This window comes from Pseudophryne corroboree, chromosome 8 (assembly GCF_028390025.1).
Source record: "Pseudophryne corroboree isolate aPseCor3 chromosome 8, aPseCor3.hap2, whole genome shotgun sequence".
NCBI lineage: Eukaryota > Metazoa > Chordata > Amphibia > Anura > Myobatrachidae > Pseudophryne > Pseudophryne corroboree.
Window position 1 is genome coordinate 191,799,465 of NC_086451.1, and position 15,847 is coordinate 191,815,311.

General features: G+C 47.9%; 1 protein-coding gene across 12 annotated transcripts in view; it reads right to left on the reverse strand.

Annotated features, from left to right (window-relative positions):
- PHKA1 (phosphorylase kinase regulatory subunit alpha 1) overlaps nucleotides 1–15,847 on the reverse strand; it is an 828,488-nt gene that overhangs the window by 680,622 nt on the left and 132,019 nt on the right. For all 12 annotated transcript variants that reach the window (XM_063937031.1, XM_063937029.1, XM_063937030.1 and 9 more), the window contains one exon: nucleotides 1,309–1,356. In XM_063937031.1, coding sequence (XP_063793101.1) covers nucleotides 1,309–1,356 — 48 coding nt within the window. The remainder of the gene's footprint in view (nucleotides 1–1,308; nucleotides 1,357–15,847) is intronic.

A 15,847-nucleotide genomic window follows, 5' to 3' on the forward strand; every position in this document is an offset into this window, starting at 1 on the left:
GAGGCAGAAGTTTGGAAACCAGCCACGGGAACTAGAAATTATCAACACAGCAAGGTACAGATAGGGACAGTTTAGCCCACTACTACCTGCTGAGGATATCCCACAAGGCAGTTATATGGAATCCAAATTCACTCATTAAAAAATCCGGATACTCATCTTATCAACTCAAATAAGAGCTGTAAACATACTGGTATCTTCCCCTCCCCCCTCCCCTTCCCTTTCCACTCATAGCGCTTTGATATAACTTGTATTACTCAACATATTTACCCAATCATCCGTCGGCGGTGCCGACACGGTCACTCTCACAGTATTTTCTGTCCCCATTCCAGCCTCCTCCTGGGAAGAGCACTCAGACATGTCGACACACACTTACCGACACCCACAACCACACTGGGGCTATAGGAGACAGACCCACAACAAAGCCTGTAAGAGAGACACAGAGGGAGTTCTGCCAGCTCACAACCCAGCGCCTATCCCGGTACTGAAGCGAGTAAAAAGACTGCCCAGACCTGTTAGCGAGTAAAAAGACTGCCCAGACTGCCCCTACATGGCGCACATTGCTGTGTTATGTGTGGGAGCATGGCGCGCAGCGCGACCGCTGCGCGGTACCTCAAACGCCATCTTCTACCGTCACTGAAGTCTTCTGATCTTCCTATACTCACCCGGCTTCTGTCTTCTGGCTCTGTGAGGGGGGTGACGGCGCGGCTCCAGGAACAAGCAGCTAGGCGCACCAAGTGATCGAACCCTCTGGAGCTTATGGTGTCCAGTAGCCTAAGAAGCAGAGCCCTTGAACTCAGAAGAAGTAGGTCTGCTTCTCTCCCCTCAGTCCCACGATGCAGGGAGCCTGTAGCCAGCAGGTTTGCCTGAAAATAACAAACCTAACAAAAGTCTTTTTCTGAGAAACTCTGGAGAGCTCCTCAGTGTGCATCCAGTCTCACTGGGCACAGAATCTAACTGGAGTCTGGAGGAGGGGCATAGAGGGAGGAGCCAGTTCACACCCATTCAAAATCTTATAGTGTGCCTATGTCTCCTGCGGATCCAGTCTATACCCCATGGTTCTTGAAGCATCCCCAGCATCCTCTAGAAAGTATGAGAAAACTCATTGTGTATGATAAATGGTGCCCCAGCCAATCAGCTCCTGTCATGTGTTTGAAAAATGACAATAGGGAGCCGATTGGTTGGAGCACCATTTATCATACGCAACAAGTTTTAAAACTTGTTGTGTAAGATAAAACTCATTGATAAATCCCCCCTTACGTATGCAATTATGTGCACAATATTGTATTGTGATGATCAGTACATATTTACCTGTCTCATCATACATTGAAGTAGACCTCTCATGAGCTTGACCACATTCTGTAAGAGGAATACAAGCACAAAACATTAGTGTTATAAAGAATCAATTCTGGGATAACCTATACTTAAATATAATATGCAGCTGCCATACATGTCCTACTTAATGCATTAAGGAAAAACATTTTGTATTTTTAGTTTATTTCTGGCCATTGACCCAGATAACCTTTTAACTGATTTCATATTGCAGGAACACGTTTGGCAGTCTATTTGTTTACCCATTTATCTTTATGATTAAAATTATTCTAACTTCTTGTTCAGTTCTCCTTATGGGGCATATCTAATAGGGTCAGAGTTTGCCGAAGATTCAGGATGCCTGCCGATCTCTGACTTCTTTTTACAGCGGCAATCACTTACAAAGCATAACCATGCCTTAAAAAAGGGTCCAAAATTGGTCGGCAGCCCGCACCTCCGGAAAACTCATACTTTATTACATATGCCCCCATGTGAGAGTAATCCTCCCCTACTAAATGCTATATTGGCTATACCTGTAATGTGCAGTACTCTTGGAATACCTGTGTCCTTTATCAAAATATTTAACCAGACTTTATATATTCAAAAATATATACATTTATCCGTGGAAAATTACCAGTAACAAATGTTTATACAGAAAATAAATTAAAATAAAGACTGGATATAAATTTAGATTTTTACATGTTTTTATTTTTACAATGTATGGGAAAAAACAACTTTTATATTTGTACAGTGGTGCTTGAAAGTTTGTGAACCCTTCAGAATTTACTACATTTCTGCTGAAATTTGGCCTAAAACTAACTCAGGTTTTCACACGAGTCCTAAAATTAGATAAAGAGTACTAAATCAAACAAATGAGACGAAAAAATTAGACGTGCTCATTATTTTTACTGAGGATAAAGTTCCAATGTCATACTGTATATCTATGAGTGCCAAAAGTATGTGACCCTTTAGGCTTAGCAGACATTTTGAAGGTGAAATTAGAGTCAAGTATTTTCAATCTATGGGATGAAAAACAGGTGTGAGTGTGAATTGTGCTAATGAGTGTTAATTGTGCATTACAACACTCTAGGAGCTGGCAACCGCTTCATATCTAGCTTGGTCTGGGAAGCGGGTCCCCCCTCTTCGTTTGGCGCCATCTTCCCAGTGATATTTGGGAAGATGGCACATGTACACTAGAGAGCAAAGAGTCTCCAGTGTCTTTGCTCTCAAGGTGCGGCGCCATCTTCCCAAAGATGGCGCCGGCCGTGTAGGTGGGACCTGCAGTGGATCCGAGCACCTCCAGCAAGTCCAAGTAATTAGTACTCGCTACACCCCCCCCCCCCACCCACTGCCCCCCTCAGCACCAATGTTTATAATACCCCTTTTCCACTGCCACAATAACCCGGATTATTGCCAGGTTAATCCAGGTCACGGCTCAGTGGAAAAGAGTCCCCAAAAAATAATTGGAGTACAGTGAGCCGAGAATCCAACCTGGGTAGCGAGCAGGGTTGGACTTGGGAAGGACCCAGGTGACATGGTGACCCGGGTCCAGTTAAAAATAAGATTTTACTCACCGGTAAATCTATTTCTCGTAGTCTGTAGTGGATGCTGGGGACTCCGTAAGGACCATGGGGAATAGACGGGCTCCGCAGGAGACTGGGCACTCTAAGAAAGAATTAGGACTACTGGTGTGCACTGGCTCCTCCCTCTATGCCCCTCCTCCAGACCTCAGTTAAGGAAACTGTGCCCGTAAGAGCTGACATTACAAGGAAAGGATTTTGGAATCCAGGGTAAGACTCATACCAGCCACACCAATCACACCGTACAATTTGTGATAACATACCCAGTTAACAGTATGAACAACAACAGAACATCAACAAATAGGATGCCAACATAACATAACCCTTAATTAAGCAATAACAATATACAAGTATTGCAGAAGAAGTCCGCACTTGGGACGGGCGCCCAGCATCCACTACGGACTACGAGAAATAGATTTACCGGTGAGTAAAATCTTATTTTCTCTAACGTCCTAGTGGATGCTGGGGACTCCGTAAGGACCATGGGGATTATATCAAAGCTCCCAAACGGGCGGGAGAGTGCGGATGACTCTGCAGCACCGAATGGGCAAACACAAGGTCCTCCTCAGCCAGGGTATCAAACTTGTAGAATTTTGCAAAAATGTTTGAACCCGACCAAGTAGCTGCTCGGCAAAGCTGTAATGCCGAGACCCCTCGGGCAGCCGCCCAAGAAGAGCCCACCTCCCTTGTGGAATGGGCTTCTACCGATTTTGGATGCGGCAATCCAGCCGCAGAATGAGCCTGCTGAATCGTGTTACAGATCCAGCGAGCAATAGTTTGCTTTGAAGCAGGAGCACCCAGCTTGTTGGATGCATACAGGATAAACAGCAAGTCAGTTTTCCTGACTCTAGCTGCTCTGGCAACGTAAATCTTCAAAGCCCTGACTACATCTAGTAACCTGGAATCCTCCAAGTCACGAGTAGCCGCAGGCACCACAATAGGTTGGTTCAAATGAAAAGATGACACCACCTTCGGCAGAAATTGCAGACGAGTCCGTAATCCTGCCCTGTCCATATGGAAAACCAGATAGGGGCTTTTACATGACAAAGCCGCCAATTCTGACACACGCCTAGCCGAAGCTAAGGCCAATAGCATGACCACTTTCCACGTGAGATATTTTAACTCCACGGTCTTGAGTGGCTCAAACCAGTGAGATTTCAGGAAACTCAACACCACGTTAAGATCCCAAGGTGCCACTGGTGGCACAAAAGGGGGCTGAATATGCAGCACTCCCTATACAACGTCTGGACTTCAGGAAGAGAAGTCAGTTCTTTTTTAAAGAAAACGGATAGGGCCGAAACCTGGACCCTAATGGAACCCAATTTAAGGCCCAATGTCACTCCCGACTGTAGGAAGTGAAAGAAACGGCCCAGCTGGAATTCGTCCGTAGAGGCATTCCTGGCCTCACACCAAGCAAAATTTTTTTCCGCCATATACGGTGAAAATGTTTAGCCGTCACGTCCTTCCTAGCCTTTATCCGTGTAGGAATAACCTCATCCGGAATGCCTTTTTCTGCCAGGATCCGGCGTTCAACCGCCATGCCAACAAACGCAGCCGCGGTAAGTCTTGGAACAGACAGGGCCCCTGCTGCAACAAGTCCTGTCTGAGAGGCAGAGGCTATGGGTCCTCTGTGAGCATTTATTGCAGATCTGGATACCAAGTCCTTCTTGGCCAATCCGGAACAATGAGTATTGTTCTCACTCCTCCTTTTCCTATGATTCTCATCACCTTGGGTATGAGAGGAAGAGGAGGAAACACATAAACCGACTGGAACATCCACGGTGTCACCAGTGCGTCTACAGCTATCGCCTGAGGGTCTCTTGACCTGGCGCAATACCTCTATAGCTTTTTGTTGAGGCGGGATGCCATCATGTCCATCTGTGGCAGTTCCCACCGACCTACAATCTGTGCGAAGACTTCTTGATAAAGTCCCCGCTCTCCCGGGTGGAGGTCGTGCCTGCTGAGGAAGTCTGCTTCCCAGTTGTCCACTGCCGGAATGAACACTGATGACAGTGCTCGTACGTGATTCTCCGCCCATCGAAGAATTCCGGTGGCTTCCGCCATCGCCACCCTGCTCCTTGTGCCGCCTTGGCGGTTTACATGAGCCATTGCGGTGATGTTGTCTGATTGAATCAGCACCGATTGGTTGCGAAACAGGGTCTCCGCTTGACTTAGGGTGTCGTATATGGCCCTTAATTTCAGGATATTGATGTGAAGGCAAGTCTCCTGACGTGACCACAGCCCTTGAAAATGTCTTCCCTATGTGATTGCCCCCCACCCTCAGAGGCTTGCATCCGTGGTCACGTCCTGGTGGGGGGCAGGACCCAGTCCTGAATGCCGAACATGCGACCTTCGCGAAGGTGAGCACTCTGCAGCCACCACAGGAAAGACACCCTGGCCCAGGGGGATAGGGTGATTAACCGATGCATCTGAAGATGTAATCCGGACCACTTGTCCAGCAAGTCCCATTGGAAGGTCCTCTCATGGAACCTGCCGAAGGGAATGGCCTCGTATGATGCCACCATCCTTCCCAGGACTCGAGTGCAGTGATGCACTGACACCTGTTTTGGTTTTAATAAATTCCTGACCAGTGTCACGAGCTCCTGAGCTCTCTCTATCGGGAGATAAACCCTTTTCTGGTCTGTGTCTAGGATCATGCCTAGGAGAGGCAGATGAGCTGTAGGAACCAACTGCGACTTTGGAATATATAGAATCCAGCCGTGTTGCCGTTACACTTCCAGAGAAAGTGATACGCTGTTCAGCCACTGCTCTCTTGATCTCGCTTTTATGAGATCGTCCAAGTACGTGATAATAGTGACACATTGCTTCCGCAGGAGCACCATCATTTCCGCCATTACCTTGCTGAATATTCTTGGGGCCGTGGAGAGACCAAACGGCAACGTCTGAAATTGGTAATGACAATCCCGTACCGCAATTCTGAGGTACGCCTGATGGGGTGGATAAATGGGGACATGAAGGTATGCATCCTTTATGTCCCGAATCACCATAAAATCTCCCCCTTTCAGGCTTGCAATGACCGCTCTTAGCGATTCCATCTTGAACTTGAACCTTTTCAGGTATATGTTCAGGGATTTTAAATTCAATATGGGTCTGACCGAACCGTCTGGTTTCGGGACTACAACATGGTCGAATAATAACCCCCTCCTTGTTGAAGGAGGGGAACCTTGACCACCACCTGTTGAAGATACAATTTGTGAATTGCAGTTAACACTGTTTCCCTCTCGTGGGGGGAAGCCGGCAGGGCCGTCGGTGAGGGGGCATCTCCTCAAAGTCCAGCTTGTATCCCTGAGACACAATATCTATTGCCCAGGGATCTAACAGGGAGTGAACCCACTTGTGGCTGAACTTACGAAGGCGTGCCCCCACCGGGCCTAGCTCCGCCTGTGGAGCCCCAGCGACATGCAGTGGATTTTGTAGAGGCCGTGGAGGACTTCTGTTCCTGGGAACTAGCTGTGTTGTGCAGCTTCTTTCCTCTGCCCCCGCCTCTGGCAAGAAAGGACGCACCTCAGACTTTCTTGTTTCTTTGTTTGAAAGGCTGCATTTGATAATGTAGTGCTTTCCTAGGCTGTGAAGGAATATAAGGCAAAATATCAGAATTACCAGCTATAGCTGTGGAAACCAGGCACGAGAACCCTTCTCCACACAATCCTCAGCCTTCCATATGCCTCTTAAATCGGCATCATCTGTCCATTGCATATTCTACAGGACACGTCAAGCAGAAATCGACATAGCTTTGACTCTAGGACCCAGTAGACTCATGTCTCTTTGGGCATGTTTTATATATATATATATATATATATATATATATATATATATATATATATATATATATATATATATATATATATATATATATCTCTTAAGACAGCATCTTTAGTATATATATATATATCTCTCTCTCTATATATATATATATATATATATATATATATATATATATATATATATATATATATATCTATATATCTATATATATATATATATATATATACACACACTAGGATCTCAATCTCTGCTGATAAGGTACCTGTCCACGCTGCCACAGCGCTATAAACCCATGCCGACACAATCGCCGGTCTGAGTAGTGTACCAGAATGTGCACGCTATCTGCAGGCTCCCTGAGAATAGCTAAGGCTACCTTCTGGGCAAACGTGACACCCTAGGGGAAGATTCCCATCACATCCTGGCCCTAGTGGGGAAAGTATACTGCCTGAGAATTCTTTGTGGGTAGCTGCAGTCTCTTGTCTGGAGATTCCCGCTCTTTTTCCTCATGAGAGGAGGGAAATTTACCTCCGCTTTCTTCCCCTTAAACATGTGTACCCTTGTGTCAGGGACAAATGAGTCATCAGTGATATGCAAATCATCTTTTATTACAATAATCATATATTGAATACCTTTCTGCCATTTTGGCTGTAACTTTGCATTATCGTAGTCGACACTGGAGTCAAACTCCGTGTCGATATCAGGGTTTATTATTTTGGATAGTGAGCATTGTGAGACTCTGAAGGTCTCTGCGCCATAGGGACAGACATGGGTAGATTTCCTGTCTGTTCTCTAATCTTTTGTGCAATAAATTCACCTTAGCACTTACACATATCCAAACAGGTGTCGGCGTTGTCGACGGAGTCACCCTCACACACATATTAGCTCCATCTCCTCCTTAGGGGAGCCTTTTACCTCAGACATATCGACACACACGTACCGACACACCACACACACAGGGGATGCTCTATATGAAGAGTTCCCCCACAAGGCCCTTTGGAGAGACAGAGAGAGAGTATGCCAGCACACACCCCAGCGCTATATGACCCAGGAATCACACCGTAACTTAGTGTTAACCCAGTAGCTGCTGTATATATTGTTTTTACGCCAAATTTATGTGCCCCCCCCCCTCTCTTTCCCCCCTCTTCTATCGTGCTTCTGCAGGGTAAAGCCTGGGGAGCTTCCACCCAGCGGAGCTGTGGAGAGAAAATGGCGCTGGTGAGTGCTGAGGAAGAAGCCCCGCCCCCTCAGCGGCGGGCTTCTGTCCTGCGATTTTGTGTAAAAATAATGGCGGGGGCTCATGCATATTACAGTGCCCAGCTGTATATATGCTGCTTTTTGCCAGGAGGTACTCAATTGCTGCCCAGGGCGCCCCCCCTGCGGCCTGCACCCTACAGTGACCGGAGTGTGTGGGTTAGTGTGGGAGCAATGGCGCACAGCTGCAGTGCTGTGCGCTACCTCATATGAAGACAGGAGTCTTCTGCCGCCGATTTTGCAGTCTTCTTTCTTCACCCTCAGGCTTCTGTCTTCTGGCTCTGCGAGGGGGACGGCGTCGCGGCTCCGGGAACGGACGACCAAGGTTAAGATCCAGTGTTCGATCCCTCTGGAGCTAATGGTGTCCAGTAGCCTAAGAAGCGCAACCTAGCCGCAGTTAGTAGGTTTGCTTCTCTCCCCTCAGTCCCACGTAGCAGAGAGTCTGTTGCCAGCAGAAGCTCTCTGAAAATAAAAAAACCTAACTGAAATACTTTCTTATTAGCAAGCTCAGGAAAGCTCACTAAAATGCACCCAGCTCCGTCTGGGCACAGACTCTAACGGAGGTCTGGAGGAGGGGCATAGAGGGAGTAGCCAGTGCACACCAGTAGTCCTAATTCTTTCTTAGAGTGCCCAGTCTCCTGCGGAGCCCGTCTATTCCCCATGGTCCTTACGGAGTCCCCAGCATCCACTAGGACGTTAGAGAAAATAAGATTTTACTTACCGGTAAATCTATTTCTCGTAGTCCGTAGTGGATGCTGGGAACTCCGTAAGGACCATGGGGAATAGCGGCTCCGCAGGAGACTGGGCACAACTAAAGAAAGCTTTTAGGTCACCTGGTGTGCACTGGCTCCTCCCACTATGACCCTCCTCCAAGCCTCAGTTAGGACACTGTGCCCGGACGAGCTGACATAATAAGGAAGGATTTTGAATCCCGGGTAAGACTCCTACCAGCCACACCAATCACACCGTATAACTCGTGATACTATACCCAGTTTAACAGTATGAAAACAACTGAGCCTCTCAACAGATGGCTCAACCATAACCCTTTAGTTAACAATAACTATGTACAAGTATTGCAGACAATCCGCACTTGGGATGGGCGCCCAGCATCCACTACGGACTACGAGAAATAGATTTACCGGTAAGTAAAATCTTATTTTCTCTGACGTCCTAGTGGATGCTGGGAACTCCGTAAGGACCATGGGGATTATACCAAAGCTCCCAAACGGGCGGGAGAGTGCGGATGACTCTGCAGCACCGAATGAGAGAACTCAAGGTCCTCCTCAGCCAGGGTATCAAATTTGTAGAATTTTGCAAACGTGTTTGCCCCTGACCAAGTAGCAGCTCGGCAAAGTTGTAAAGCCGAGACCCCTCGGGCAGCCGTCCAAGATGAGCCCACCTTCCTTGTGGAATGGGCTTTTACTGATTTAGGATGCGGCAGTCCAGCCGCAGAATGCGCCAGCTGAATTGAATCCAGCGAGCAATAGTCTGCTTAGAAGCAGGAGCACCCAGTTTGTTGGGTGCATACAGGATAAATAGCGAGTCAGTTTTCCTGACTCTAGCCGTCCTGGAAACATAAATTTTCAAGGCCCTGACTACGTCCAGTAACTTGGAATCCTCCAAGTCCCTAGTAGCCGCAGGCACCACAATAGGTTGGTTCAAGTGAAAAGCTGATACCACCTTAGGGAGAAACTGGGGACGAGTCCTTAATTCCGCCCTATCCATATGGAAAATCAGATAAGGGCTTATACATGACAAAGCCGCCAAATCTGACACACGCCTGGCCGAAGCCAAGGCCAATAACATGACCACTTTCCACGTGAGATATTTTAGATCCACGGTTTTAAGTGGCTCAAACCAATGTGATTTTAAGAAACTCAACACCACGTTGAGATCCCAAGGTGTCACTGGAGGCACAAACGGGGGCTGAATATGCAGCACTCCTTTCACAAACGTCTGAACTTCAGGTAGTGAAGCTAGTTCTTTCTGGAAGAAAATCGACAGAGCCGAGATCTGTACCTTAATGGAGCCTAATTTCAGGCCCATAGTCACTCCTGCTTGTAGGAAATGTAGAAATCGACCTAGTTGAAATTCCTCTGTTGGGGCCTTTTTGGCCTCACACCAAGCAACATACTTCCGCCATATGCGGTGATAATGCTTTGCAGTTACATCTTTCCTGGCTTTAATCAGCGTAGGAATGACTTCCTCCGGAATGCCCTTTTCCTTCAGGATCCGGTGTTCAATCGCCATGTCGTCAAACGCAGCCGCGGTAAGTCTTGGAACAGACAGGGCCCCTGCTGCAGCAGGTCCTGTCTGAGTGGCAGAGGCCATGGGTCCTCTGAGATCATTTCTTGAAGTTCCAGGTACCACGCTCGTCTTGGCCAATCCGGAACCACGAGTATTGTTCTTACTCCTCGTTTTCTTATTATTCTCAGTACCCTTGGTATGAGAGGCAGAGGAGGGAACACATAAACTGACTGGTACACCCACGGTGTCACTAGAGCGTCCACAGCTATCACCTGAGGGTCCCTTGACCTGGCGCAAGATCTCTCTAGTTTTTTGTTTAGGCGGGACGCCATCATGTCCACCTGTGGCCGTTCCCATCGATTTACAATCAGCGTGAAGACTTCTGGATGAAGTCCCCACTCTCCCGGGTGGAGGTTGTGCCTTGGAGACAGGGTTATTAGGCGATGCATCTGAAGATGCGATCCGGACCATTGGTCCAACAGGTCCCACTGAAAGATTCTGGCATGGAACCTGCCGAAAGGAATTGCTTCGTAAGAAGCCACCATCTTTCCCAGGACCCGCGTGCAGTGATGCACCGATACCTGTTTTGGTTTCAGGAGGTCTCTGACTAGAGATGACAGCTCCTTGGCTTTCTCCTCCGGGAGAAACACTTTTTTCTGGACTGTATCCAGAATCATACCCAGGAACAGTTGACGTGTCGTCGGAATCAGCTGTGATTTTGGAATATTCAGAATCCAACCGTGCTGGTGTAGCACCTCCTGAGATAGTGCTACTCCCACCAACAACTGCTCCTTGGACCTCGCCTTTATTAGGAGATCGTCCAAGTACGGGATAATTAAAACTCCCTTTCTTCGAAGGAGTATCATCATTTCCGCCATTACCTTGGTAAACACCCTCGGTGCCGTGGAGAGTCCAAACGGCAGCGTCTGGAATTGGTAATGGCAATCCTGTACCACAAATCTGAGGTACTCCTGGTGAGGATAGTAAATGGGGACATGCAGGTAAGCATCCTTGATGTCCAGGGATACCATGTAATCCCCCTCGTCCAGGCTTGCAATAACCGCCCTGAGCGATTCCATCTTGAACTTGGATTTTTTTATGTATGTGTTCAAGGATTTCAAATTTAAAATGGGTCTCACCGAACCGTCCGGTTTCGGTACCACAAACAGTGTGGAATAGTAACCCCGTCCTTGTTGAAGTAGGGGCACCTTGATTATCACCTGCTGGGAATACAGCTTGTGAATTGCAGCTAGCACAGCCTCCCTGTCTGAAGGAGTAATCGGCAAGGCAGATTTTAGGAACCGGTGGGGTGGAGACGCCTCGAATTCCAGTTTGTACCCTTGAGATACTATTTGCAGGATCCAGGGATCCACCTGTGAGCGAGCCCACTGATCGCTGAAATTTTTGAGGTGGCCCCCCACCGTACCTGGCTCCGCCTGTGGAGCCCCACCGTCATGCGGCGGACTTGGAAGAAGCGGGGGAGGACTTTTGCTCCTGGGAACCTGCTGTTTGTTGCAGCCTTTTTCCCCTACCTCTGCCTCTGGACAGAAAGGACCCGCCTTTTCCACGCCTGTTTTTCTGAGTCCGAAAGGACTGTACCTGATAAAACGGCGCCTTTTTAGGCTGTGAGGGAACATGGGGTAAAAATGCTGACTTCCCAGCAGTTGCTGTGGAAACTAGGTCCGAGAGACCATCCCCGAATAACTCCTCACCCTTATAAGGCAAAACTTCCATGTGCCTTTTGGAATCTGCATCCCCTGTCCACTGCCGAGTCCATAAGCCTCTCCTAGCAGAAATGGACAATGCACTTATTTTAGATGCCAGCCGGCAGATCTCCCTCTGTGCATCTCTCATGTATAAGACTGAGTCTTTTATATGCTCTATGGTTAGCAGAATAGTGTCCCTGTCTAGGGTGTCAATATTTTCTGACAGGGAATCTGACCACGCAGCTGCAGCACTGCACATCCATGCTGACGCAATAGCTGGTCTAAGTATAATGCCTGAGTGTGTATATACAGACTTCAGGATCGCCTCCTGCTTTCTATCAGCAGGTTCCTTGAGGGCGGCCGTATCCGGAGACGGTAGTGCCACCTTTTTAGACAAACGTGTGAGCGCTTTATCCACCCTAGGGGGTATCTCCCAACGTGACCTATCCTCTGGCGGGAAAGGGAACGCCATTAGTAACTTCTTAGAGATTACCAATCTTTTATCAGGGAAAGCCCACGCTTCTTCACACACTTCATTTAATTCTTCTGATGGAGGAAAAACTATGGGTAGTTTTTTCTCCCCAAACATAATACCCTTTTTAGTGGTACCTGGGTTTATATCTGAAATGTGTAACACCTCTTTCATTGCTTCAATCATGCAACGAATGGCCTTAGTGGACATTAGACTAGACTCATCGTCGTCGACACTGGTGTCAGTATCCGTGTCGACATCCGTGTCTGCCATCTGAGGTAGCGGGCGTTTTAGAGCCCCCGATGGCATTTGAGACGCCTGGACAGGCACGAGCTGAGAAGCCGGCTGTCCCGCATTTTCGTCAAATTTTGTGTGTAAGGAGTCGACACGTGCACGCAATTCCTTCCATAAGTCCATCCACTCAGGTGTCTGCCCCGCAGGGGGTGACATCCCTTCTATAGGCATCTGCTCCGCCTCCACATCATTATCCTCATCAAACATGTCGACACAGCCGTACCGACACACAGCACACACACAGGGAATGCTCTAACAGAGGACAGGACCCACAAAAGCCCTTTGGGGAGACAGAGTGAGAGTATGCCAGCACACACCAGAGCGCTATATAATGCAGGGACTAACTGAATTATGTCCCCTATAGCTGCTGTTATATATACTGCGCCTAAATTTAGTGCCCCCCCTCTCTTTTTTACCCTTTTCTGTAGTGTAGACTGCAGGGGAGAGCCAGGGAGCTTCCTTCCAGCGGAGCTGTGAGGGAGAAATGGCGCCAGTGTGCTGAAGGAGATAGCTCCGCCCCTTTTTCGCTGACTATTCTCCCGCTTTTTTATGGATTCTGGCAGGGGTAATTATCACATATATAGCCTCTGGGGCTATATATTGTGGTATTTTTGCCAGCCAAGGTCTTTTTATTGCTGCTCAGGGCGCCCCCCCCCTAGCGCCCTGCACCCTCAGTGACCGGAGTGTGAAGTGTGTATGAGGAGCAATGGCGCACAGCTGCAGTGCTGTGCGCTACCTTGGTGAAGACTGATGTCTTCTGCCGCCGATTTTCCGGACCTCTTCTTGCTTCTGGCTCTGTAAGGGGGACGGCGGCGCGGCTCCGGGACCGAACACCAAGGCCAGTTCCATGCGGTCGATCCCTCTGGAGCTAATGGTGTCCAGTAGCCTAAGAAGCCCAAGCTAGCTGCAAGCAGGTAGGTTCGCTTCTTCTCCCCTTAGTCCCTCGCTGCAGTGAGCCTGTTGCCAGCAGGTCTCACTGTAAAATAAAAAACCTAATTATATACTTTCTTTTTAGAAGCTCAGGAGAGCCCCTAGTGTGCATCCAACCTCGGCCGGGCACAAAATCTAACTGAGGCTTGGAGGAGGGTCATAGTGGGAGGAGCCAGTGCACACCAGGTGACCTAAAAGCTTTCTTTAGTTGTGCCCAGTCTCCTGCGGAGCCGCTATTCCCCATGGTCCTTACGGAGTTCCCAGCATCCACTAGGACGTCAGAGAAAGTAGAGATAGCAATCTCATCTGTGCTTGAAGATTGTCATCTCCAAGCACCGGCAGAACAGACATAGCTGCAACTACCCAGTTCATTCTCAACTACTTTTGTTTATTTTCAGTATTCCCAAACCTGTTCATGCACATGCGGAACCTACCGTGTCATTTTGTTTTTATATACTTGCAAATCCAGTCTGAATGTTTAGTTTTTTTTCCTCCTGTACCCTCATACCCTCTCATTTCCAACACCTCCTTCTACTTAAATTCTGCAACTAGATATACATTCTGCTTAAAACCAAATGACTGCCATTGAATACCAACACTGTACTTTCACCTGCATTTCTGCAATTCTACGCCTCTATCATACAGCCACCACTCCTATTTCCATCTTTATACTCCTATTTACATCATCCACACTACTGTATGTCCAGCCTGTCGCTAATGCCCGCAAACACTACTTGTCTGCCCCATCCTGTATTCTGTCCCCTGCTCCCAACACTTCTCACCTACATTTCCTCCTCTCTCCCCTCCTCTGTCTCCCAACCACCCCACTGCTTCCCTTCCACTCCTCTCCTGTAAAACCACTGTCACTTACCTCTGCCCTGCCTTGGGCCTACTGCTCTTCCACTCAGCCCTGCTCCCTGCCACCTCGCCTCCCTCAGTACCACAATTATCCCACCTCATCGCTACAGCAACCCTGATAATCTCGTTCACATCACCCCCTCAGATTCTCTCTGGAACGCCAGATTTGTCTGTAACAAACTGGTCCCAATTCCCTGCATCCCCTAGCAGTCACTGAAATCTGGATTACCCCCTCTGACAGTTTCTCCTGCTGCAGGACTCACATTCTCACATACTCCACAAATGGAGGTTTGCCATGGTGGAGTTGGGGTCCTACTACCCTCTAGCTACTTGTACCTACTCATACCCCCAGAACCCTCCCTTATATTCTGTAGCTGTCATTTACCGCATCCCCCTGGCATTCCCTCTAAATTCCTTGACAACTTTGCTTCTTGGCTCCTTACTCTCAACAAACATTCCCTCCATTATCTTTGGTGATTTCAACATCCTCATTAAATACCCTGCCTCTAAACTCCATAATCTCACATCCTCACTTGGACTCTCCCAGAAACCTTCTCTTGATCCCATGTGAATGGGAACTCGCTTGATTTAGTCTTTATTCATCGCTGTGATATTTCCGATTTCTCCAATTGCCTGTTTCCCCCTCTTAACCTCTTAACTTCGCTCTCTCTGCTTCACTATCTCTACCACCTAAGGCTACTATCACTAAGCGTAACATTGAGGCTTTCGACACCACTTCTATGTCCTCCCTGTTTGACTCACTTCTCTCTCCTATGCTCTCTCTCATGCCCTGAATAAGCGACTTCCCTATACAACGCATGCCTGACTTCTGCTCTTGACTGTTGCCCCACTGACCACTATTCACCCTTGCAAAACGACACCTCAACCCTGGCACACCAAATGCACCAGATACCTGAAAAAATGCTAACGTACCGCTATGCGACAGTGGAGGAAATCACACTCCAAGGCAGACTTCTTCCATTGCAAATTTATGCTCTCATCCTACTGTGCTGCCCTTTACCCCTCTAAACAATCATACTTCACTTGACCCTATACCTATTCTCCCTATTCTTAAAAAAGCAAGCTTTGATCCAACTGCTCTCTCCAACTACTGATCCATCTCTCTCCTCCCTTTGCCTCCATACTCCCTGAACGTATCTTTACTTATTACTGGTTATTTGTTACCAGATATTTATATAACACACACATATTCCAGCAGCAAATTCACGTTAGGGTTAATTTTGTTGAAATCCAATTAACCTACCAGTATATTTTTGGATTGTGGGAGGAAACCGAAGTACCCAGAGGAAAACCACGCAAGTATGGGGAGAATATACAAACTCCCCAGCCAGGGCCATGGTGGGAATCGAACCCATAACCTCAGTGCTGTGAGGCAGTAATGCTAACCATTACAC